The following is a 26299-nucleotide window of genomic DNA, read 5'->3' on the forward strand; positions in this document are numbered from 1 at the left end:
CATCTACGTAATTCCTCCTGGATGGCATGTCTATATCTGGGCCAGTTGATCGAAGTCCATGTCGAAAGCGAAGGAGTAAGATCTAGCCCCAGGTACCTAATAGATTTGTCGGTCCATTGTATCGGAATCAGGGCCCTCAGGCCCTGGATCTCCTCAGTCAAAAGGGTATGGTTAAGGGCATGGGACTTGGGGAGATTAACCCGGTATCCCGTAGCCCGAGGGAATTTAAACCCCTCGAACTCCGAGAGGCCTTTGCTTTATTTGTTTGAACATTCTGCCCTTTGTTCTAATAGCCTTATAGCCCTTCGTAGCTGGGCTATACCGGCTCTTAAAGTCCTGCTCCCTTGTTAAAGTCTCTCGCCTTTGGCTCGAGCCCTTAACGCTTGAGCGGGCCTTTAATAGCCGGTATAGCCCACTACAGTGTGCTATAAGGCTATATTAAATACTACCATTGGGCATGCAGAACTTATTGTGCCACCCACTTAAATAGCTCTTTAAACAGTTCTCACCTGCAGCCATTGCAGCCTGAATGCAGTGCCACACTGCCATGTTGACTTAAGATTTTTAAACCCCTTGCCAAGTCTTAAAGTCGCCTTTTATTACATGTGTCAGCCCTAAGGTAAGCCCTGGGTAGCACAGGGTAGCACAGCACCGTTTAGCTACACAGCTAAGGTGCTGTGTAGCTAAAAGGTTAGATATGTACTTTTAAATTTTACATGTCCAGGTAGTGTAAAACTTCCACATTTGTTTCTTAACTACTGTGAGGCCTATCCCTCCCATAAGATAATATAGGGGATTCCTTATTACATTTAGTAAGCTGTAACTCCTAATTGAGAGGTAGATATGTCACGTTTGGTACACATGGAATTGAAATGATAAACCCTCTTTAATGGTAAAGTCGGACCTCATTACTATTTTGAAAAATACCACATTTAGAAAGTTGACATTTTCCTGCACTTAGACCTTTGTTCCTGCAGCCTGTCTTAAATCACATGATTATGTGTAGATGACAAACTTTGTGAATTCCTCACATCCAGTCACAATAGTGGTATTAACTGAGAATCAATGGGCCATCACTGACAGGATTGGAAGGAAGTGCAGAGCCGAGCACAGCCCACTTGCACTTGAATAGCCTGTGTCCGGTCTCCTCATATTAAGCTGAACAACCCTGTATTGCCACTGCAACAGCCAGGGTAGTGGAGCCAGGAAATTCCATGCCCTTCAAAGAACCTTTCCAGAAGCTTCTCCCGCCTTCTAGAAGCAGGGCACGAGGGCATAAACTACTGGACCTGCGGAGGGGCTCAGAGGACTGCCTGCTTTGGTGACCTGCTGTGCACTCTGCCAGACTGCCGTTGCTTGGAGCCTGCTTTGAACCCTCGGAGGCCATCCCTGCATCTTCACCCAGGATTGCCAGAAGTGCCTCCAAGGGCAAGTTTGCTGACCTCCTGTTCAGAGCCACAGGAACATAACTGGCTCCCACCATCTTACGCACACCTGGACCTGCCTGAATGAGCCCTGAACTCCCAAGAGGTCTCCCTTCACTCATGGGCCCTTGGTTGTGGTGCTAAATGTGCCAAAAGGGCATTTTCCAAAATGGAGGACAGACAAAATGTGGCCAAAATGTTCTATGAGAAACATGAGGACACCGGGACCAACCTGGTCGCCTATCCGCCCTACATGCATTGCCGGTCAGATAGACTTTGCTGCTTCTCCCGCTACCTCCTTGTCAGCAGCAGCAAATCCTTTTCAGTGGGTCCTTCCCCAAAGGGGGATCGACCTCATGGAACAAACGGTCTTCAGCTACAGCCTCCTGCTTCATCCTGCTGGAGATTTTCAACTTCCATTTTGACAGCTAAACCTGAAGGTAAAATTCTCTGCGACTTCACTCTATGGCCATCTGACAAAGACCCCCCTTTTTTGGCACTCCTGCAGCCTTGCTGAAATTGTACCTTCTCAGACACTTTCCTTTCCAAAGTCCGAATGTGGGCGCTGACTGTGCACAACCTACTTCTTGTATTCAAACTGCACTCCATCGCAGTTGGCCTGACCTTTAGATTTTGACCAGGTCTTGCATGACTAGATATCTGTGTTTGGCTCTTTGATGTTTTAGGCGTTAGATTGCACTTAAATCATAAAAAAATGGTAAAGTTGGCCCTACTGATTGAATTTGTCATTTTGGACTCGAATACTTAATTAGAATTGTTTTGGGATTTTTCATGTGTTGGGTTTTCACTTTATTACTGTTTGTGTGTGCTGCATAAATAGTTTACACATTTCCTCTACAATAAGCTGTACTGCTTTTGTGCAAAACTACCCAGGATTAGGAACATGTCAATGTAGGGATTTTTTGTGGTTCACCCTGCAAGGGATTGTGGCTGTTGCTTGACCAGGACTCTCATCCTAGCCAATCGACAACCCAATTTTTCACAAAGGGTTGTCAAAGGCAAACAAGAATGAAATCCAAGCTTCTGTGTTGAGATGGTTGGACAACAGCTGTGCCTTTGGTGGTGTAAAAACAATAAAGAAGTTGGGGATCTCTCTGATGTATCGAGGTGTAATTTATAATTTTGAAAGTTAACCAAATGTAAAAAATTGCTGACCCCACTTACTCCGATCGACAAATTTGTGTTGCTTTACAAGGTATGTTCGAATCATCAAGGATGAAGAATAAAATAAAGAACCAAGAATTAAGGAATATAACTCAGTCTAGAAGTTTCAGTTTTTTAACATATTGATGCAAATAGTAAAATGTATACTGAAACACAAAAAAGAAAAAGAATGAAACAACTGAATATAAAGTATTGTTAAACATCTATCTAAGATCACGTGTTTAGAAAATATGTTTGCTATGCACAATAAACAACAAAGTTATCAAATATATAAAAATTGTACAAACAGTTTTCAGACTATAACCTCATAAGGATGAGAAGTGATTGCACAATGCACACGCTTCTCAGGTGTGCATTGTTCATCTAATATTCAAATAAAACAGATTGGACCGATGATTCCAAGTGGAAGCGTTCATTTATACAATACGTACTATGGTTGTTTGGGTCAACTGTGGATAAACGAAACCCAGACACAGTATTTGCCAAAGTGGCTCTCCTTAATGGAAGACCATTGTTCGTGAATTTCAGAAAACAGGTAAAGCTGCAAAGAAAGAAATGAAAAATGAAATATTAATGGAATTGTAGCCCTAAAATCGAGACCTTTGTTAATATGTGCACTTGACAGTCAATTTATGTTTACTACACTACAACCCCTGACATTCTTAAACTCAATCATATTGGCAGTACAAACATTAAAAAAAAAAAAAAATTGCATGGTTTATAGTTTTCAACCGTCTAACTATAGTGTGAAGATAAATTCAATCGACGGTGTTTGCCTATGTGAGCTGCGTAAGTATCTCCATGAACGAGTGCAGGAAGTGAATGTGGGTGTAGTTTGTATTTCGTCACGGAGTACTCTGTGCATAAGTGGTCATTCATGTGTCTGGGTGAGGTGTTAAAGCGTACATGTGACAGTTGTTTAAATGGTGTGTTAGGGTTTTCATGTGACAAAGTGGGTCTCTGTGTAATTGTTTTTGTTCAGAACACCTCAGTCAGAAAGAAATCCCCCTTGGGTAACTTAACTCACTTCAACATATACATTCATACATAAAATCACATCACCAGAACATAACACCAGTACCATCAAAGGCCAAGTGTAGGAAAAATACAAATATTTTATTAAAATCTAATTGAACATATGATCATACATAAAGCAATAATTTCCAAAGGACAATTTAAAAAAATTAAAAAAACACTATTTAGCAATTAAAAATCACACAAATTAATAACACACTGGGGGAACCTGCAAGAAAAATTATTTCTAATCATCTGTACAGGCAAATACATCTGACCAAATTCATTCTTATGACATTTGATTTGATGAGGAGCAGTTATGTCAAGAACTGTGCAATAGATATATATTTGGACTTAATATCATCAAATGTGTGGAGCCCGTGTGATTCAAACACTTCACCCACAGTGGTAGTCCCAGCTCCAAGACACATTGATATTCTTGCATGCCTCTATAAATCTGGGCTACCACCGAAGAGGATCAGGAGCACGCCCATCCTTTTCAGATAACTAGCACAACAGTCATGTGCCGTAGCCTGCGGAAACGAAGCTTCAGGCATCTGCAGGCTCCAACAGAGACTTGGACCACAATTCAGCTGAGGTACACAGTCACCGGTGATTTATCTCCTACTGCTCATCTAGCTACATATTAGAGCTGTGAAACTATGTAATACTAATTTCTATTAAACCCTGGTGCCCGTCAGTCAGAAGGAGTCTTAGTTTGTTCAAGTAACCCCCTCTACAGCCATGTTTACAGTGATAAGTTCTGATCCTGGGAATGGGGGGTGGTTGGGCAGGGCTACCCGTCATGCGGTAAACCCAACTTTTGAAGCTCTCTTTGTTCGACCCGGTGTCTCAAAGACCAAGAGGGAGGCGGCAGACTGCTCGGGGGTGGAGGCACCGCTTAAGATTGCCGCCCTGGGACCATGGCATGCAACTGACCATGTTCTTTCAAGATAGCACCATAAGGAAGCTGCTGCTGTGCCGCAAAGCAGGCCCACTGCTGTTACCCAATGGGAATCACTAGACTGCACCCTTGAATGCGGTCTGACCCTCTTGACATGGGTCTGCATGGGCCGCTTGCTCTCTACCTTTCCTAGGACTAGTCGATTGTCCCAAGAAGCAGAGGATGACCCACCCACCCACCGGATCGATTGTCATCCAGTGTGTGGTGACAGCACCTGGTGTCAGTGTTGTGTGTCCTGTGTCCTGTGGGGGGATGTCGCATTCCCCACACTGAAAGTATCACGGGCTGTCTGGACAACGGAAAGATGGTGTGAATGGCATGGAGCTGAATTAAAAGGACAGATAGTGGGCCCCTGAGCAGCAAAGTGGAGCTTCCCTGTGTACAATATGGAGAATGCATCCAGGCGATCACAAGCAAAATAACCAATATGGCTATCCTCTGAAAAATTCTCAGGAAGGCCCCAGTGCTTTCTTTGCTCAGACCTAACTGAGTGCCATGAACGCCACCATGACATCATCAAACCTGGCCAGCTGGGGGACTGCAGGGGTAATAGCACAGCACTGTCATGGCCAGGTTGCCCTGCAGAGAGGACCTGAATTCGGAGCCTCACTCTGTGCACCTTCCACCCCAGAGGGCTTCACAGCATAGAGGGCACCAAGGGCATAGCCTGAGCAGGACCTACAGCCCAAGCAACGAGCGGCAAGACACAATGTTACTCCATTTGTGAGAGGAAACAGACAGGGCATTACTGACTACTAGACGGAGGGGGCTCCCTCCGTGTTCAGTACCCCTGAGACTTATCCAACATCAGCAACCACATGGAGACCTCAAAAGCAGTGGCTCTTCAGGAGTACAGCCCCATTCACCTCCGTCTCCATGCTTTCCCCCTTTTGGCCTTCATCAGAAACTTTCCTTCCGCAAGACAGGAGTAGCGCACAGACGCTGAGCCGGATACGCAGGGCTATAGCCTGCCTCTCTGTGCCTTGCCCCAGCTCTAGACAGACCCCACACATATATACACATCATACTGGCAGATGCATCAAAGTTATGTTTTGCAAGTCCTTAATAGCGAATTTTAAGGAATCACTATTAAAGACTCGCAAAACGGGATGCATTTAGGAATCGCAATGTTATTAGCGATTCCTACAGATTCCTTATTAGCGATTCGCTAATAGCGAATCGCTAATAAGGAATGGCTTTCCCATTCATTCCTATGGGCCTAAAGGCCCATAGGAATGAATGGAAAAGCCATTCCTTAATAGCGATTAGCTATTACAGAATCGCTAATGTTACGCTATTTCAAGGGTGCCAGGGTGTCCAAAGGACACCCTGTTGCACCCCTGAAATTGACCTGTGCTCAAATGTTATACACACACATGCCCTAAGGGCATGTGTGTGCGCAACATGTAACTTTGAAAAATGCACAAAAGTGCATTTTTCAAAGTTTTAGCAAATTACCACGAAGTTCAACTTCATGGTAATTTGCTCCCCCTATTAGCGAAATCGCTATTTTTTGGGGTTTCATGCATTGCATTTAAGGAATCTCATTTTGGGATTCCTTAAATGCAAGAGCAATTTAAGGAATCGCTATTTAGAGATTCCTTAAATTGCGATTTCTGCATTTGGGATGATGCATCCAAAATGCAAAAATACCGCGAGCAAACGGCCAGATTCTGAGAATCTGCCCGTTTGCTCCCGGTATTTTCTTTGATGCATCTGCCAAATAGTCCTTACACAATGATCTAGTACCATTGCATCATCACTCCCAGGCTCATGTGGTGCACTAATAAGACCAAGGAAGAACATCCCCTCCACAGGGACCCCCCGACAGGGGACACCAGTTTGCCCCCTCCCGATACATGCAGCAGATGTAGATGTAACTTCGCCAAAGGGGTCAAACTGGATGCTAATCAAAGGCAATAACTCTATCAGAGAGGCGCTGGAGGCCAAGATTGATTCAGTAGCGATAGATCTCGGTTTACTCAGAGATTACAGAAAATTAGCAGACCGAATGCACACAGTGGAGACTCCTGTTGCCAACCTAGCCCTGGTCATTCATCTACATTGCACGATATGTCTGATCTGATCTGAACATTGGCGGCCATAATTGAAGACCAAGAGGGCAGGGCCCAGTGTAATAATATAACAGTAGGTCTTCCTAAATGTATAAAAGGTGACTCAATGATTTCCTTTCTTGAGTATTCGCTACAAGAGGTGGTAGCCCAGGAAGGCCTGTTCAAAATGTATGCCCTGTATTGAACATACAGGGTAGCGTACCGATTTCCCCAGTGCCAGGCGTGCTACCTCGGTCCATGGTGGCCTGGCTTCATCATTATTGTGACAGGCAATCTACTGCAACAGGCTTGCATTGCGGGCCCCGTCCAAGTGGAAAATACAAAAGTAAATTTTTCTCTGAACATCACAGTAGCTGCCAGGGCTTCCTATGATTTCCTTTATACCAATCAAGGAGAGGCTGCGAGATCTAGATATTCCATATGCTTTGTTCCTGCAAAACTCAGCGTACAACAGAATGAAAAGTCTTTTTTTTTTCACCCACACTGCAGCACAGGAATAGCTTCACAAGCAGGTGCCCCAATGCAGTCCAGACCATCGGAAAGGTATCCCCATACTGTGGAGATTCAGATGGTCTTCCTCCAGGAGAAAGAAAGCTGAGGGTTCAGTGTAACAGGCTTGGGCAGGAAGAGGCCTGGCTCTTGCAACGTCTACACTGATGGGGCACAGCGAGAGAGACCAGGGAAGTACAGTCCCTTCGGACGAGGACTCTGGATCTGGTGTGGACAGTATCACTAGCTACTGCGCCCAGCCGCCTGAGATCACACCTAAATCGGTGGATGACATTTGACAGTACAATATCCCCGGCTGGTCAGCTGGGGAGGAGTAAGCTGCGCTCAGGAGGTCTCCTGGAAAGACCCCTCCTGATATCTGTGACACACCAACTGAATTGCCTCCTGCATGGCTTGAGTCCTGGGGACGGGTAGGGAAGGACTCAAACTTTAGATCCCAGGACTAAGAGGGTTTACTCCCCCTCCCTAATCTCAATTGACAGTCCCATCAGATCTCACTAGAGAAGCGTTAATGCTATGGTTTATTATTGTTTGGATGAAGTGTCATGGCCCGACTGCCCAGGGAGGCATATTGGGTGGGGGGTGGGGGGGGGGGGGGGGGGGTTGTTGAAGTTTCTCCATTCATCATATAATTGGGTGTTTGCTTTATTCCTACACACGCATGTCCTACTGGAGGGAGGTATGGAGTAGGCTGCATGTTGAGATGCAAGTCGCTCAGATTCGGACTGTAACCCGATGTCTAGCACTACCCCCTCTATTGGGGTGCTCCCAAGAAATTCCTCTTCCAAGAGGCACAAGGGCCAGACAGCCAGACATATCTTAAAGGATGGAGGGTCCAAATTGCTTTCCTCCAGGAGACTTGCCTAACAAAAGAGGATAGCCTGGCGCTGCAGAAGTGCTGGAGGGGGAAAATCTTTGCTCCTATGTATTCATTACTCACTAGAGGGGTGCTGGCTTAGATGCTTTCCGGGACCCTGTTCTTCTCACGGATAGAGAAGACTGACCCAGAAGGCACTGCTTAATTTGAGATGTGCTTTGCGGTGCTCAGCACCGGCACTTCTTTCACAAGTCCAGGGCTACGATTCCTGACCCTGCAGGTGATGGGCTCAATATTACTTGCATTTTGTTTTTGCACTCATCTGTCGGGTGTAGGTAAAGAAGTAAAACGCATGACTTAGGGAACAGACAGCACGGTTACAGGATAGAGGCTGAGGCAATGCTGGAGTTGAAAATTGGGTACACCGTAGGTAGATGTGGGCTCTGGCCGCCTTGGCAACATTTTCAGCACCAGCACTCTTTTTTACAAAAAAAGCACTGCCAGAAGGTAGATGTGCTATTTGCAGTCAAGTTAACTGGAAAAGACATAGCCCTAGTGAACATTTATGCTCCTAATGTGGGCCAGCCATCTTTCTCCAGCGCCCCTCCTCACCTGTATGCACCACTACCCTATATTACTCAGAGGAGATCTCAACTGTGTGGCTGATGTAATTTTAGACCCCATCCCACACTACCTACATCCCCTCCCCGATCCATAAGACTACAAATTGTTTTGAGACTGGATCAACAACTGGGGATTTGATGATACCTGGTGAATCTTATAGTCAGAGGGCAGAGTTTATTCTTTTTACTTGAGTAATCATGAAGTATTGGAAGTCCTAGATGTTTTCTTACGTTCTACTGACATAGACGAGAACCAAAGAAGCTGAATATCTTGCAAAAACTCACTCTGACCATAACTCGCTATTGTGGACTCTTGACTGGAAGATATCCAGACCTAGCATTCCGGCCTCGAAACTCAACACTACAACATTTGCACAGAGGGACATGCTCTGCAATTACTTTAGGGAGAACATTGGTGAGGCTTCTTCTTTACTAACAGAATTGGAGGCATTTAAATTAAATAGCATGCGATCACTGCATATCAGCGGTGGTGGGGACTTGGGCCTAGCTTCATGCCAAGATTGCACACCAGGAGCACCTTTTAACATAGTTCGAGCTAAATGAGGGAACACATGCATCTCAAGAAAGACTGATCAGAAAGGGAGAAGTTCATCATGTTAGAGAATTGACAACAGGCATACGAGTACCGAGCATACATAACATAACAAGAGCGAATGCGGAACGTGACAAGACTGGTTGAATGATAACGCGGCTCACTAACTTAGAAAAAAGGGTTCTCAAGTACTGCAAATGCACAGCACAGAGGATAAACTTCTGTATAGTCAGGTTACCAATCAATGAGGCCTTTGCGGTCTATTACTCTAATCTCTATGGTGGTTGGAGGTGGCCCTCATACAGCCCCTACATGAGCAAAACTTTCAGGGCTCAACTAGGTAATGCGCAGCAGGCAAGGTCACATCCCCTACAATCTATGCACCATGAGGCCACAGACCCTGTTGGCAAAGCCACAGTGACAAGGCCACTGGGCTCGTAGGCAAGTTCCCGCACTGTGGCTTGTCTCTGCCCACCTTTTCCTTCATTTTGAGCTGTTGATTCCACACTATTTACAGGTCCCTCTGGTCAGAACCACCGCTATGCAAGGAAGAAGAGGCACACCCTCACTAGCCCGGTGCCTCCCCTATGTGTCAGACTGTCCAATGCCAGGACGAACACCCCTTACACAGTGCCATGGACACCAGAACCCTGATCAGACTGGCTGCATGTGATGCTGTCTATCTACCTGGGTCTTCAGCACTTCGGATCCCAAATTTCCCTGCTGCTGCTTGAAACCAGAATGGCAGCTGCGAGGATTCATTGCCATATCTTTGGGTGTCTAAAGTTAGCCACGGGTATCAGTGATCGATAGGGGTCAACTCTTCTCTTGGGGGAGGGGGGTGGGGGGTTCGGGGAGCTGCAGTGCCTTGAAATCATTTAGTTTTACTGGGGAAGGAATGGATCTCAGATCTACATCTTCTCCATTCACTCGTTGGCTACCTGCCTCTTACAAAGCCCACTTAAAACCACCAATTAACAACTATAGGGTCTGTGGTGCACAATAACTGCAGGTATCATTGAGTATTCTTTGGTGTACTGGTCCACACAGACATCCAACTTGTTGATGACATCAACTAACGTCTCCCTGTACAGGATAAATAGGATGCACACATTGGAGGTGCTAATATAATTTGTAACCGTAATTCCCCGCCTTTCTGCACCTTGCTGAAAATTGGTTGCAAATAGCTGCACCCTGGAATTAGTTTGGTTTGGGGACTTCCATACTAAACCTGCACTTAAGGGCCTGCTTACATAAGTTTTCAGTTCTGCTGTCATGTTAGAGGCCAGTAATATGTCTTTCTTATTCAACAGCCAATATACCCATAAATACACATTACAAAACGTTACCTACCTTGGAATGTCAGGATGCCTTAAAATAAAGGTGAAAAATGTGCATCGAAAATGGGCAGTGCAGTAAATCTGGCAGCATTCCGCATCTGGAGTCAAGATTCTCTCAATGTCACTTCCAGGAAAGTCCACATTCTCTAAGAGAGTAGGATCTAAAACAGAGACAGAAATTTATATTATGAAAGAATACAAGACCCTATATGAAAATGTGTCAATAGATGTTAAGGATAAACAGGAAAACCAGACAATAGCACATTTTCCTTTGTAACCTCAGTCGGCATATTAACTCACCCTCTGAAAGCACAGAAGACTTAAAAGCAGACAATATGGAACATACTGAAAAAGTATTACAAAGTAGTGCAGAATGGTCCAATCTAGGTACAAGGGGTGGAACAAACACCCCTGCCACCCCCTTGGTGCGGGGGACCAGTCTTCAGTATGTGAGGGGGGCACCCTCAGCTCATCTGTAGACAGCTGTGTGTCTAGCTCTGAAGCAGCTGCAGTGTGCAGCCTGCTCTGAGCCCCCTGCACGGACCCAGGGCTGGAGAAAAACAAAGCAACAACTCTTCAGTCAGAGCCCGCTAGGACCCTGACAAGGGTGGGGGGACCTCAGAGATATTTCATTACAAGACCATTCATCTTTTTTAATGCAGTCACAAGCAGCCGCACTACATCATAAACAAAACAATTCTATAATGCAGTGAACACATGGTATAGAAGGCATGAGTAGCAAACATACTGCCTCTTTTAAATGTGGCTCGCAAGCAGATTAGTTGCTCACATTTTACTCTTCGTTTTTTATGACTTGCTTTTCATAATATAAAGCTTTTCTTGTCTTATAGACGTGTAGACTGTTCTTCTTTATGGCCTGTTCACTGTATTGCCTATCTAGCTATTTTATTTTCCCAACTTGAATCTTCAAGTTTACACCCTAGATATCCCCCCCATCCTTCCCCCACCCCTCGTTTTCCAATCTATGGTTATCCAGTTTCTCGCCCTTCCCCTCCCCTTCCTCACTGAAGTTTGTTTTCTCTCCTCGGTGCCGTATGTTTACGAAACGCCCTCTCACTTCTTCACTGTTTGTCTGCTTTACAGTCTTTAACCAAATTTGTTCCCTTAATCCTTTGTGCATCACTTTATTTTAATCTCTATACGCACTCCCTCCGTCTTCGCGAGCGCGTCTTCACAACAAAGGAATGCACCTTAGCAACAGTGGCGTCAAGTGCCCTGCTTGCCTACGGTCTTTCCTTTAATAGAATTCTCCGACAGCGGCTGGGCTCGAGAGATAGTGTCAGTTACATCGCTCTCCTCAGCTGCTGCCTGAGATCATTTTGGCCCCTCTTTATTATGATTGCGCTCTGCAAATAAAACAACAGATATATACTTTTAAAAAAAATTAAAAGGGAAAATTAGGAGAAAAACAGTTTACAAACCTATACAGTTGCCCAAACAAGGGGAAAGTCACATTATAAACCTATACAGTTGCCCAAACAAGGATTACAAACCAATACTTTTGCCAAAGCATACCAATATTATGTCTGACCTGGACTCTGACGATGCCACTGCTAGTTCCCCTAATCATGCTAATGAATTTTTTTAATCTTCCTCCAAAGAGAAATGAGGTCTTGCATGCTGGACACTCTTAAAGAGGTGATGTCCTCAAAGAGACCCCTTGCCCTCGATCACGACGATCTCGTGATCCTCAATGTCTAACTCAGGGCAAGAGGACCAAAAAGTCTAAACATTCTGAGCCTCTTTCTACAAGCACTATGGGAGGTCCTAGCACTTCAACTGGTTTGGGAGGTCTTAGCACCTCAAACTTGATGGGAGGCCCTCGTGCCTCAAATGTTACTGGTGTACCTCGCGGCACAACTTGGATGGGTGTCCCTGGTGGCACAAATTTGATGGGTGTCCCTAGTAGCACAAACTACAATAGTGCTCAGAACGACGCAGACACGGACTCCGAGGAGGAGGAAACTTTCCAAAACCCCTAAAATGAGTTCGTCCTGGATTTGGATGATGAAGAAATTGATTTTGTACGGATCACTGAAAAGCAATACGTTCTTTCTATTGATGAAAATATGTTTTGCAGAGAAAATAAAGAAGCCAGAGATGGTAGATTGTGTTGCGTGGACCAGCGTCAGGGGATAAATAAAGAGAGGATGTGTGAAGGGATAAAGGTAATGTTAGACATTCTAGGAGAGAGTGAAAGAAATACCTTAAAATAGGACCCGGCAGAACCTAGAGGATCAGACTCTTTCCCATCCTCTCCGAACCCACAGATATCAACTGCAGAGTACCCCAGGGATCATCGCTCAACCCCATGCTCTTCAAATTTTATATGGCCCCCCTTGCCACCATCGTCAAACAGCATGGGCTCAGCATAGTATCATACGCTGACAACACCCAGCTCATCCTCTCCCTCTTGAAGAACCCTGAAGACTCCAAGCTCTGCTTCCAGGAAGGAATGAAGGCTGTCGCAGCCTGGATGAAAAATAGCTGCCTGAAGCTCAACTCGAAGAAGACTGAGGTCCTCGTCCCTGGATCCATCACCTCTGCCTAGGACAACACCTGGCGGTCCTCTGCCCTCTAGAGTCCTCCCACCCCAACAGACCACGCACAGAACCTCTGCATCATCCTTGACTCCTCCCTCACCATGACCAACCAGATCAACTCCGTTGCCTCCACCTGTTTCAATTGCCTCTGCGGCCTCCGCAAGACCTTCAAAGGGATCTTCCCGAATGCTGAAAGACCATCACCCAGGCACTCGTAACTAGCAGTCTGGACTACGGCAACACCCTCAATGCCGGAATCACAGAGCCCTCCTACACAAGCACCAAACCATCCAGAACACCACAGCCTGACTTGTCCTCGGGACCACACAGCACAAACATATGATCCAACACCTACAAGACATCCACTGGCTTCCCCTCGAGAAGAGAGTAACCATCAAACTGCTCACCCACACCTACAAATCCCTCCACAACATTGGATCCAAATACCTCAACGAGAGAGTCACCTTCCATGAACCCAAAAGGAAGGTCCGCTCCGCCGATCTTGCCCTGGCAGAGACCCCCCACATTTGCAGGAACAGAGCAGGCGGAAGAGCCTTCTCCTATGTCGCAGCCAAGGCCTGGAACAAGCTCCCAGTGAACATCAGACACTCCTGGACATCTTCAGGAAGAACCTCAAGACCTGGCTCTGCGACAGAACCGGAGCTGCAACCCCCCCACCCCACCCATCCCCCACCCCCATGGCCTTGAGACCCTCATGGGTGAGTAACGCGCTTTATAAAACCCCTGATTCATAGATCGAAAGATGAGGCGAAGATGGATGAAGTAAGGCCTCAGGGAGCAATAGTATGGGACCCTGGAAGGCAAAAAGGGTGAAGGAAATAACCCCAGAGATGTGATAAAAAATGTTGAAAGAGAAAGAAAGATCTATAAATGTAGGGTAAAAAGATCCCAAATAGGAAAAAGGTTGGAAGAGACCGGGAGTCCACAAAGAGTAAAAAAGTAAAAGAGAGCCAGTGAAAGACAGAGGTTGAAGGCTTCTGAAAAGTATTAAGACTTTGCAAAAGAGAAATAATGCAGAAGGAGAAATCCACTGAAATAGGGGAAAAGGAGACACAGCAAGAAAATTAGATAAAAGAAACAACAGAGGGAGAGGAGAACCGTATTCCCTTTACATGAGTTGTTGTTCAGTGTTCAGTGCATGTGTGATGTGCTGGATTGTGAGCACAGAGTTTGAAGCTCTAGTTAAGTGTAAATAGCTCACACTGGTCTGATCAGCCACTGCTGTATCCAACAGTTCTACCTTCTCGGACTGCTCATCCGATTCGAGGTTCATTCATTAATGCTCATGGGCCAGTACTGCATATTCCATAATTAAAACCCAGGTCTGTCAGGAATTAAACTGGGGTGTGTGGGGGCATCAAGTAAGAGTCTATCTGACTCTTTTTCACCCTTCAAAAATGACTGACCCGTTCTCCTAATTCCCATCTCAGGAATAGTGACTCAATTAAGATATGTACATTGGTAAATCTGGCATCCTTGCTGTGGTTTCCCTGACTTTTTGCTTTCAGACCTCCTGTTTTTGCGGACTTTCAGCACTATACCACTGCTGGCCAAAGCTAAAGCGAATGTGCTTTCTGCTTCAAATATGGTGTCATTGGCTTATTCACTTTTTGCATATTTCGTTTACTAAAACGTTCCTGGTAAACTGTAATAAGTGTGCCCAGGGCCTGTAACTCAAATACTACTAGTGGGTCTGCAGCCCAGATCGTGCCACCCATTTAAGTAGCCCATTAAACATGTCACAGGCCTGCCTTTGCAGAGCCTGTGTGTGCAGCTTTAAACTGCCAAGTGGACCTGGCAAGTTAACCTTTTTGCCAGGCACAAACCTTTTTTAATACATGCAGGTCACCCATAAGGAAGGGCCTGGGCAGACCAAGGGCAGGGTGCAGTGTATTTACAAAGTAGAACATGTACTTTTAGGTTTTACATTTCCTGGTAGTAAAAAACTCGTACCTTTGTTTTTTATTATTGTATTATTGTAAGGCCTATTTCTCCCAAAGAATAACATTGGGACTAACTTATTACTTATAGAAGTGTCATTTTTCAATTGGTTAAAAAATTACAACTTATGGTAAAGTCAGATTTTTCAATTGTTATTAAAAAAATGCCACTTTTAGAAAGTTGGCATTTTCTTACTTTAACCATTTGGTACCTTCTGTCTGTCCCTGACTAAATGTCTGGGGTTAGTGACCTCTGGGCATTGAGCATTCCCTCTAGCCAGCCACACACACAGAGAGCTTAGGTGTCACTATGAGCCATCATGGGCAGAATGGGAGGTAGGAGTGTTCACTTTCACCTGACTAGGCTGTGTTCTGTCCCAACACAAAAGGTGCATTCCCCTCTGTGGTGACTCTGGAGCCAGAGCAGGCACTCTGTGCTCTTCAAAGGCATCTTTTTGACGTCCCTCCCACTTCAAAAGGAACAACTAAGTATAAGTACTTGACCTCTGACACCACCACTTCAGCACACTTCAGGACTGGATACTTTACCAGGAAGTACTGCAGTGCTGTTCAAAGGACTGCTACTCTGCTGGACCCTTGCTCTGATGTACGGACCTGCTGCATGCTGCCCTCCTTGCCTGGGAGGGAGAAAGACTGGACCTGCATCTCTCCAACCCAGAACTATAGTATCTCCAAGGGCTTGCCTCCTGTTTTGCAGTCTCAAGGGCATGAAAGACTTCGAACTCACATGCTACAGCACTTGGACTCTGCCATCTGAGAGTCTTGCCCTGTCAAGTGGTGTCGATCTGGTCCTGACACTTGGACATGGGTGTAAAGTGCTGCAACAAAAAAACACGCATAGACTGTGGTGCGCTGCTTGGAACCAGCACATTTCCATCAATGCAGTGACACACCGAGGACAATGCATCGCCGACTGCTCGGGCATCACTTCCTGTCCTGATGCATCTTTGACTTTGCTCAGCACAGCACCAATACATTGCCTCTTTGCTTCTTGCAACTTAGCTTCTTCAACAACGGAACTAAGGTTCTTTGTTGTGGGCCAAAGCTGGTCCCTGTATCCGACCCAGGCTACATCATGGTCAGCTTGAATGCTTGGAAATGATCTGGTGTGGTATGACCAGACAGCCTCGGCCTACACGTTATGCCTTTAAGCACTACTTTTCAGTTTATTGTTTAAAAATTCATAACTCACTGTCTTACTGTTTGAAGCTTTGCACAAATACTCTTAAGGCAAGCTTGCCTGCTCTGTGCCAAGCTACCAGAGGGTGAGCACAGGCTTATTTATGGTGTGTATCTGACCTATGGCTCCTGCTTGGACAGGGTGCATACCTCTGCCAAAAATAAACTCAATTTCTAACATGCAGAATATCCAAGTATAACTAACTTTCATAGTGCCATGCTCAGAATACCAAATACAGTGTGGGGCTTGCCATTAATATTTGATAATGGTCAAAGTGTGGTAAAATTATCGGTGTATATAATGGTGGTACATTTAGCAGGTTAATAAATGTTATAGTTTTGATATTCACAATTACAGCTTTTACCATTTGTATGGAATGCATGAACTGTGCTTCGTTCCTGGTGCCCCATTAAGTATGCCTGTCTTGTAGCACTTAGTGGATTGTCTACTGTAGATAGTCAGACATTAAACGTTATCCCCATTTGGGCTGTTAATTCCTTTAGACAGGAAGCTCGAGTCAAAGACTTAAGTTCTAATCAGATTTCATTTGTTAAATCTCATAATGTGCTCACATGTACTCCTGATAAATCTGCTAAACATGATGTCACTTCCTGTGAGGTCAAGATGCCACTTGCTGTGATGTCTTGCACAGTGATGTCACTTGCCTTCTGCCTAACCTGGTTAGTCTACCCACTTCATTTTTAGGTCTTGTTGAGCCAGCGCATGCGCTGCTCTGCGAGACATTTCGTTAGTGGCTTTTCAAATTGCTAACACAATCTTTTCCTGGCCTCAAGCTTGCGGCCACGCGCGCAGCCGCCATGTGGCTTTCATGCCTCATTAAGCCTTGCTCTCCCAAGCGCCTCGCTCTGCCCCTCCGCCACCACAGAGCGCGTCCCTGGCATCACTTTTGGTTTCACGCCGCGCAGCCGCGTTACTTTCACGGCCGCGTGGCCAATTCTTGTTCTCCTCCTGTGCAGTTAAGACACTAATGAACTAAACCAGGAATTTCAGTAGCAACCTGAGTTCTTTCTATTAGTTTTACCTAAGCCAGATGAGATAGTATTTGTTGGACTTGGCCCTTAAGGCAGGTTCACCCCTAATCTTTTTGCTGTAGATCTGTGATCTGTATGGATGATTTTCTGGTCTGTGCGCACTTTTTCCCTGTGTCCCAGAGTAAAGTGCGTGCATGTAGTTAGGCTGGCCTGCTCTCCCATAGGGATGCATGGGGAATGTCTGTGTCCCTAGTAGTTCCTGATGCGTGGGGAGTGCATGCTCGAATTTGGTATGTGCGAGCTCGTGAGAATGAATGCTTCGCAATGGTGTATGTGGCATGTGTGTGTCATGTGTAGAAATGCCACTTCTAGGACTTGGCATATTAATGTAAAATATGCCTGCCGTGTGATTGGCTGGAGCTGGCTGGTGAGCCTGGCTCCAGGAAGGCTGGATGGGTCTGCCCGGTGGTGAGTGTGAGATTAGCATGTTGATGGCTTGGGAGGAGTGCACCTGGTCCCTGATGGGCCTGGACTTTCCCCACACAATGCTGGCTCCACCCCCTGTAGTGCGACTGATGACCCTAGCCCTGCCAGTGAATGAAATGGGTGGTTGAGCCATCAAGGGTGCTTCAAAACCAGCTGCGACTGGTTTTCCCCCACCCTGCACCTACAGACAAAGGGATTTTACAGTATAAGAAGGGGCTGTGTCCCCATACAATCGGGTTCTGCTTGTGGATCCTTGCCAGAGGGCGCTGCTGCTGCTGCTTGGGCCAGAAGGACCGCCACTTGGCTTTTCTCCCTGCCTGGAGACCCAGTGTGCTGGCTCTGGCCCTGCCTTGCCCCCCCTGCCTGCATCCAGTCCATGCTGGAGCTTGACTTTTTCCAGAGCACCTGGAAGCGCTTTCATTTGACTTATAGCGCTAGGAGCAGTTTTTTTTCCTTTTAGCGCTGAGCGTGCTTCTCTTGGCGCTTGAGAGCGCTGTGCTTTGTCCCTGAGCACTGGGGAGCCCTCTTTTGTGCAGCCGGTGCACACTCGGCATCTGCCCGTGTTTGGTTTGCCGATTTTCGGCAGAGCGAGTGCCTACCTCGCTTTATATTTAATTTGGAAGCCGGTGCCCACCCGGCATTGCCCCGTTCTTGGATATTGTAAGTATCACGAGGGAGCCCACTCCTCGGATACTGTGAGCCCGCCTGCCTGTCTAAAACGGGCCGCCGCGCTGCCCGCGACGACCCGGAAGTGCTAGGACCGTCAGCCAATCGCTGCGCGGACCGGGCGAGGCGAACCGGAAGTCCCGCCCCCGGAGCCGAGCAGCGAGGAGAAGAGCAGCCGGCCGTCCTCGAGGCTCCCGAGAGAAGGGAGAGCCCCGGCCCAGGAGAGCACGGTCAGGAGAAGCCGTGAGTGGGGCCGGGAAGACGGGAGAAGGGAGGAGGGCGTCGGGGCACATTGCCGGTGCCCGCCCCTCCCGTGTGCTGACCGGGCCTGAGAGAGGCCCAGCTGTGTAAGAGCCCCGAGGCTCTTGGGGCATTGGTTGATTCCCGAGTCCCCCGTGAGGGACTCCAACGATCCTGGGGCATTTCTGGTTGCGAGCCTTGCGAGGCTCAGACGGACTGTTGATTTACGAGCCTGAGAGGCTATGGGGCACATTGTTTTAAGAACCCACGAGGCTCCAGGGCCCCGCATTTGTTCTTTGAGCCCGAGGGGCTCCAGCCACCGTTATTTTACGGGCCCGAGAGGCTCCACCTGCCAAATTGATTTAGAGCCCGAGGCTCTGGGGGCATTTCATTTGTTTAGAGCGCTGAAGCTCTTAGGTGCCAGTCACCTGTGTTCTTGAGCCCACGTGGCTCCAACGTTTGCCCAGCTGTGTTTCACAACTGTCCAGCACTTAGTGGACAGTTGCTACGTTTAGGCTTGTGGTTTGTGCTGCCTGCGCAGAACTCTGACATTGAGACTCAGGGCATTCAGCCCCTTGCGAGGCCAGTTGGCCTGAGGGACAATTCTAGTGGTGTGCTATGTGCACCCTGCGCATTGTAATTTACTGATGTATGTGATTCTTGTGCGAATGTTCTAACCTGCACCTCTGAATGTGTTTAATGCCTCATGTGCAATTGTTTATGTCCCATTACCTTTGCTAAAAGTGACCTGCTTAGGTGATTGTTTAGGTTTCCTTCCCTTTGCTAAAAGTGGCCTGCTTAGGTGATGGTATTCCTTCCTTAGGTCCTGATGATAAGGTCCTAGTTCCCTGCGTGATTTTCCTACAGTGTTTAGGGTTGCGTAGGAGGTATTTACTCTTTACCAGTGATTACTGGTTGTATGCTACATGTACTATTTTTGTGCAAATCATTATATGTTTATGTGCTAAGTGTATACCTACAAGTATTATTTCTAACAAGTGCCTACCCCTGACAGTGGTCCATGTGGCCCTGTCCTGTACATAATCCCTTGTAAATTCTGCCCGTGCCTGTTGGCACATTGTAAAGTTTGTGTGTTTTCTAATGTGTTTTTACTATAATACAAAGGCTATTTTTTTATATAACCTTGTGTGGAGTTTCCTTTGTGGTGGGCCTTGGGTGTTGTTGCTGGGGTGCGTGTGCAAATACTTAACTCATACCGCCTCCAAGTTTAGCCATGCTGCTCGCGCCACGTTACCTAGAGGGTGAGCAGGGGTTATCTTGGCGTGTAACTCCCTTGCCATGACTTAGGAGTGGTGGTCTCTGACTGACTTTGGCGTGAGCCCTGGTCAGCCAGGGACCCCGTTTCTAACAGTATTTACGTCAGCAGTGCCCTAATGCCAGTTTTATCACCTGTAAGGATATGACGATACTGGATGAAGTCTGCGTTAAGATTATCTGGCGCCATCCAATCGGGTGTTGATTTTTTGCTTCTCATCTGCAAAATGTGACGCACTATGCTTTTTCTCTCAGATGTTGTTAGTCTTTCAGCTCCACTTGCTCGTTTGTTACGGACCCCCTTATTTTTTCACCCCTAAAAACAGGAAAAATGCGATCTGCACCATGGGTCACGGGAGGGGGGTGGAGGCGTAATTGGCACACCGCCCTCAACACCAGGCACCCTCTCGGAACCTGTGACTCCCACGTACCGACCCCTCCCGTGACCCATAGTGCAGATCGCATTTTTCCTACAAGTGCAGTAACCAGAATTTGGTAAGCCTCCTAAACCAGGAGTTAAGGGGATTGATCTTTGCTCTTCCCTTTATGCACTTTTTCACCTTTTAACCTTTTTTTTTACTTTCACGCCCCTAGGTAAGGGTGAGCCTTAGAGTGCTCAAACCGCCAGGGTTTAGCACATTTCATAGTCCTGATGAATGCCTGGTAAACTCACACCGTTTTATAGGCAGAAACATGTTAACTGACGTTTTCACTGATTGGAATTAACCAAACAGTTAATTTTGGATAAATTCCCAAAGCATAAAACATTTTTATCTGTGTCCTACTGATCTATAAATAAACTTTTTTTGATACACTAACAGACACTTTTAACAGTATTATATTTTACTGCACGCCTTACACAAAAAAAACGCTCTGCAGTAGTTCTGGCGTCGCAGCACACTAAAGAGGCACTCGGCCTCTTTAGTGGGGCCCGATGATGAAGCATGTCACCGACCAGGTCGGTGAGTGAGGGCTTTCTTAACTGACCTAAGTCAGGCCAGTTTTATCATAATTTTTTCATTCTTGCTCCAGATTGTGGTTAGTGATAAACCACAGACCTCTCTTTCTTTGTTTGACTACCATAACCGGGGATTAAGAGGGTGTCTTGAATCTCCCTACCTCTCTTCTTGTTATCATATAAAAAAAAAAACATGTCATCACATGACTTCTGTTTCTGATCATACCATTCTGTAGGCGAGACATAAGCCACAAAGCATGCCAGCACCTTCACAATCACGTGGTTGCCATTGTCACCACTTGCATCATTAAATGAAGAAATTGATTTTTTCTTAACATAAAAGCGTAATATAAAACAAGCATTGGAATAGCCAATAGGTCTCACTTTTGAGACCTTATAAGTATTTATGTATGCATCTCTATATCCTTGGTGCAACAACATTAACTGTTGCATGGTTCAACACTTATAAGGTCCAAAAGCGAGACCTATTGGCTATGCCAATGCTTGTTAGGACTTTCACCCTGTCTGTAAATGTCTCTTACCTTGACCTGATGTTGCACACACAAGAAAGGCTTGAAGAAGGATGAAATATTTCATGATTGTATCTGTAAAAAATAATTATGGACTTGATTAGTAACAAAATGAAAAGGAAGGAAGGAAAAACATCTGGTTAATGAGTTTTACATCTTTCCACTGGTTCATCACTCTACACAGTTTATTATTTGTTTAAGTCACCCAATTGACACTTCTATCAGGCAAAGGAAATGAAGTAATAAGGGGTGTGTGTTCAAATTAGAGTCCAAAGCCACAAAAATTGGAAAGTGCCTTTGGTGTCCCTTTTGGGCCTGAAATGGCCTTATTATCATTGTTTTACACTTCCAAAACCCTGCAGAAAACTCACTGATCATTGAAAATACAAAAATGTTCGAATGTGCTGCACTCACTGTGTGTGTGTATAAATAAACTTCTAACTAATTTTTCCATGTTGAGCAACCACCAAGTAATGGCCCCAAGATACCTCCTGGCATAGACATCTGAAGGCCAAGCACTCAGGCCTTTGGATTCAATGATAAGAGGCAGATGACACATGGATGCTCCACCACCCATCCAACTTTTCACTGAATGTCTTTGAGGCTAAAGATCTGGTTTTGGTTTTTTCCATTATTCTGGGCAGAAGGGAATAACAAACCTACCATCTATTTCTGTCAGTTGTTTGCATGGAACTAGCAGTGCAAATGCACTCTGCAAGCAGGTCAATCCTCGAAAACGAGCGAACCCCATTTGAAAAGTGGTATTATTCAGAAGTTACAAATATTACATAGGGCATGGATTAGAGCGATACCATCATCCTGTAGACAAGTCAGTTCTACTTAGTCCCAGGTAAATGCTCCATGCCAGTTAAAGGACAAGCAGTCTCCAAAGCGCCTGTCTCTTCTACACATTTGTCACCCCGAGTGGGATGGGTATGCTCAGACGTGAGTCCCATGCACTCCACACCACTGGTTTCAAGCAAGCCGGGCTGAAGACGGCTGGAATGCCAGAAACCGGTCCTCGGAAGCTTGTTTACGGTCCAGGAAAGGCATGGCTTGGCAGTTGGGGCTGGACTGTTCCCATGAGGCACAGGGTCAGACTGATTTGCATATGGCCATGTCTAAACTGGGGTGGTGTGGAGTGCAAAAAAACGATGGATTCGGGCCCAGATCTCTGTACTGGGGTGAATGTATGACATTGTTCTGCATTCTGTCCATCAACTGGTTTTTGAATAGGAGAATATGCAGGCATCACTATACTCTATGAGTGCAGGTATGTTTTTGTTGGCTCTGGTAAGGTCGCTTAATTCAAACCAGCATTGTCAAAGCCAATAGGTCTTGACTTCTGGGTACACAGGCTTTGCCAGTGGTTTTTGCTTATGTGGTGTTGCATCACAGGTGGGAGGGTGGCATACCTTACCTAGAAAGGTGCATCTCCATTAAGGCGCTTGCCCTTTTTTTCTTTACTGCTACAAGATGGCAGATACCATTAAATGTGGTAAAGAAAACGTTTTTAACTTTAGTTGTGCAAACACCTTTTACAATATGAGACAGATCGACAGCAAAAGGCAAAGCCCAGGCCCTCGAAAAAAAAAACATAAAAAAGATACACAGGCCCTTGTGGCTTGGCTTGTGGGATGACAAATAAAAAAATGCAGGGTGGTGAAAGCAAACGAGAGCTGGGGGGGATAAGGGAGCAACATGAGAGCACTGGAGGTTGGGGGGGGGGAGTAGCACAGACAAACACTAACACTCTTAGTTTTGAAAACTTTTAAAATGTTGGCTACTTTACACAATATAGTCTTTTCACTCCCTTAGTACCCCCTACCAATCTGCATTCCTCTACTTCTACTGCCCCGGAAGCCCCTTTCATGTGCCCTGCTTGTCATATAATGTATTTTAACATTATGTGCCAGAGTGATTGTTGGAAAACCTGAAGCCCCCCCTCGATCTTACTGACCAAGCTATGCACCTGGGAACACATTGACCCACGGCAGGCACTGCCCTCTAGTGTAGCGCCAAAGACTCTACCTTGGCTAGCCGCCCTACCCTGATGGGATATAGGCGGCAAACCCGCGGACCAGGACAAGAGGGGTGGGGCAAAGAGAATGGCCTCCGAGCACTCGTGGTTTACCAGGTTAAACGTGAAGGTCTCAGGGTAACCCATACTAGTAAAAAATTATAATAAGTCCTTTTTACTTTTCCATACTCCTGCTGCTTCACTCACTCCTGCTCCGACTCAAACTGAGAACCTCCCCCGGGCTAGGCAGGGAGGGTGACATGTTCTGCATGGACCCTACAGCTCGGAAACCTGGGGGGCCCTCACGACCCCGACACCCACCTGGAGTTTTACAGAGCAGGATCAGATGTGGCCTTTCTGCCTTGTGCAGTTATTGGCTGGTACCCAACCACGAGGCCTCGCCTGGCACCCACACACCCGCATGAGGTCTCTGTTGCTCACCCCACCCAGTGGTAGAAGTGGGCAGGATCGGAAGGGCATGGCCTGCCCCTTCTTTTAAAAATTAATGCAGTCTGTTCCCCTACTTCTTTGTTTTAAAAAGCATCCCGGGACAGCAAGAAGTCCTTCTTAAAAACAATAACTTTTTCATTCAGCCTGTAAGGTGCACATCGAGGAAGGTCTCTGCAGTGCCATGACCTCCTCCCCCTTCCTACCTGTATCTAGGGGCCTGCAAAGCAACACTGAAAAGGGCCATCAGTCCTAGGTTAGAGCGAAAACTTCTACCTCTGATGGCCCTGCCGCTGCCATGATTCACACTTCATTTAGTGAGGACGCTGCCGGCCTGCCCCCACTGTGACCAATACAATGGTCACATCAGGATGCTTTGGTGGCCCCGCCCATGACCTCCCCGCCCTTTATTTTCGGGCTCACACAGACTGACAGACATCACCTGGAAAATAAGAAAATAGCTTCAGTGAGGAATTTGTGCCTTGCTGTAAATCTGCTCTCCACCCAGCCAGAACTGGAATATAGGAGGACAGCGGCTTCTGTTGAAGAGGCCCTCCACTGGTCGATGTACCCACAGCTGACCCAGCCCTACCAGCCTCTCCTGGAAATGATTCTGTGTGCCTGCCCAGAGGTCCCAAGCCCCTCCTTTACTGCTCTGCTCTTTTCTCTGCACTGGGGCCTGCAAGAGAAGCCTGGATTGCCTCACAACTCCACCCTCTCAAATAAACATCAAGTAAGTTGAGAAAAAGAAAAAATAACAAGTGCATTTTTTTTAAATAACTGGAAATTGTCAAATGTCTTATCAGCTGTTTTTCCCATGTTATTTTATTAATGTGCACCACTGCTTTGTCTGATGCAACGTAGAGGTCAGACAGACAAGGACTGACAAAATGCTCTAAATACGACAAAGAATCAGCTTCCAAGCACGTAAGCTGTGCTATTGCAAAGCCAGCGTTGCAGCACCACCATGTGATTTGTTGGTAAATTGCAACATCAGTTCAACTTGACTCGTGTACATGTAAATATTAGTTGTAAATCGCTTTCTACCACCTCTGCCGTTTCTAAGCATTATGTATCCAATCTAGAGATACTCAAATTAACCGACCTGGGGAGGATTCATTTGTTTTTACTGCGCGATCCATACACATGAGACGTCAATGCCGAGTAATAATTCACCGAGGTATGTTGGCACCTTAGAAATACTGTCCATTGTGTCTGGTAGCTGTTTCAGTGTGCATTGTGTTGGTTACAAGGTTGAATCCATGTGTGGCACACCCTACCACAAGGCTTGCACAGATACGGAAGAGCGCATTCACTCAGGTAGAGAGGGGCACAGGGGTGGAGCTTTATTGAGCACCAGGCCGAATGCCAAATCATGTGTAATTAACCTGCTGGACAATTGTGTAGAGGCTTTGACAACATTTTACAGTGAACGATGCACTGACGATCAGTTACAAATCCAAAGTTGCACTGATAAAGCAGCTAAACATAACATTTTTCTACCAGTGGTAGGGTCCAAATATTGGTACAAAAATTCCCGGCAAAACTACATGCCACTTGTGCAGATCACGAGGCATGGTCCATAGTGTTTTGCACCTGTGCCTCTGCAACCAGTAAAGTGACTGCGCTGTACCTGCTCAGTTCATGATGAAGCCTGCAGCCAGTGCTTAACTTGAGTTTAGCGGAGACTCAGCAGGGTGGTATGAGTTAAACACTCGCCGCTGAGATCTGCGGGCCATTAGTCAGAACCCTAGTGTCTAGTTTTTACAATGTGCAGGTTTACTTGGTTTGCCTGGGTACTGGCTAAGCTAAGGTCCAAAAAACACAGCTACCCACATTGTAAAAAACAAGGTGCTGTGTTCATGTTATGATTGGGGCGCTTCCCTGTTGTGTGGCAGGTGAAAAGGTACTGGGGGGGGGGGGGGGGGGGGGGGGGGGGGGAGTATGATGCATCCAGCACCATCTGTAATTAGTAGATTTACATAGCACAGCTTATCACCCGTGAGGGTATCCAGGGTAAGTCCATGGAGATGGGGAGATTAAGCAATTTGCCCAGAATCACTGGATGTTGTGCTGATGCTGAGACTCTAACCTTAATCCCCAGCTCCAGAGTCAGTAGCTCTGGCTGCTTCGCCGCATCTGCACTTTTTTTTTTTAAAGTGCATTAAACCTGGCTGCATCATAGCACTTTTTAAAATTCGTTTTAGCCGCACTGTAAATCATCTCTTCGACTGTGCAGCATGGCTCCAAAACCTTGCCAAAGCCAATAGCGCTCATAGGAGCGACCTTTTGGCTTTGCCAATGCTTGTTCTGATCTCTGCCTCTGGGGCTGCACTAGATTTTGTTTCAGTCATGAACGAACTGAATACTGTGAATTAAAAATATTAAATCAGACACAGTACATCTGTTACAGTAACAATCACTGACAACGGACAGTCCATGTAAATAACCTAA

General features: G+C 46.2%; 1 protein-coding gene across 1 annotated transcript in view; it reads right to left on the minus strand.

The window, feature by feature from the left end:
- The window catches only part of LOC147748308 (coagulation factor XI-like), a 62072-nt gene that overhangs the window by 29986 nt on the left and 5787 nt on the right, over window positions 1–26299 (minus strand). Inside the window, exons 2-4 of the mRNA XM_086960095.1 lie at window positions 21391–21453; window positions 10519–10666; window positions 3041–3150 (exon numbers count right to left, since the gene is read on the minus strand). Coding sequence (XP_086816221.1) covers window positions 3041–3150; window positions 10519–10666; window positions 21391–21445 — 313 coding nt within the window. The 5' untranslated portion in view covers window positions 21446–21453. The remainder of the gene's footprint in view (window positions 1–3040; window positions 3151–10518; window positions 10667–21390; window positions 21454–26299) is intronic.

Source organism: Lissotriton vulgaris, chromosome 1_1 (genome assembly GCF_964263255.1).
Source record: "Lissotriton vulgaris chromosome 1_1, aLisVul1.2, whole genome shotgun sequence".
NCBI classification, from domain to species: domain Eukaryota; kingdom Metazoa; phylum Chordata; class Amphibia; order Caudata; family Salamandridae; genus Lissotriton; species Lissotriton vulgaris.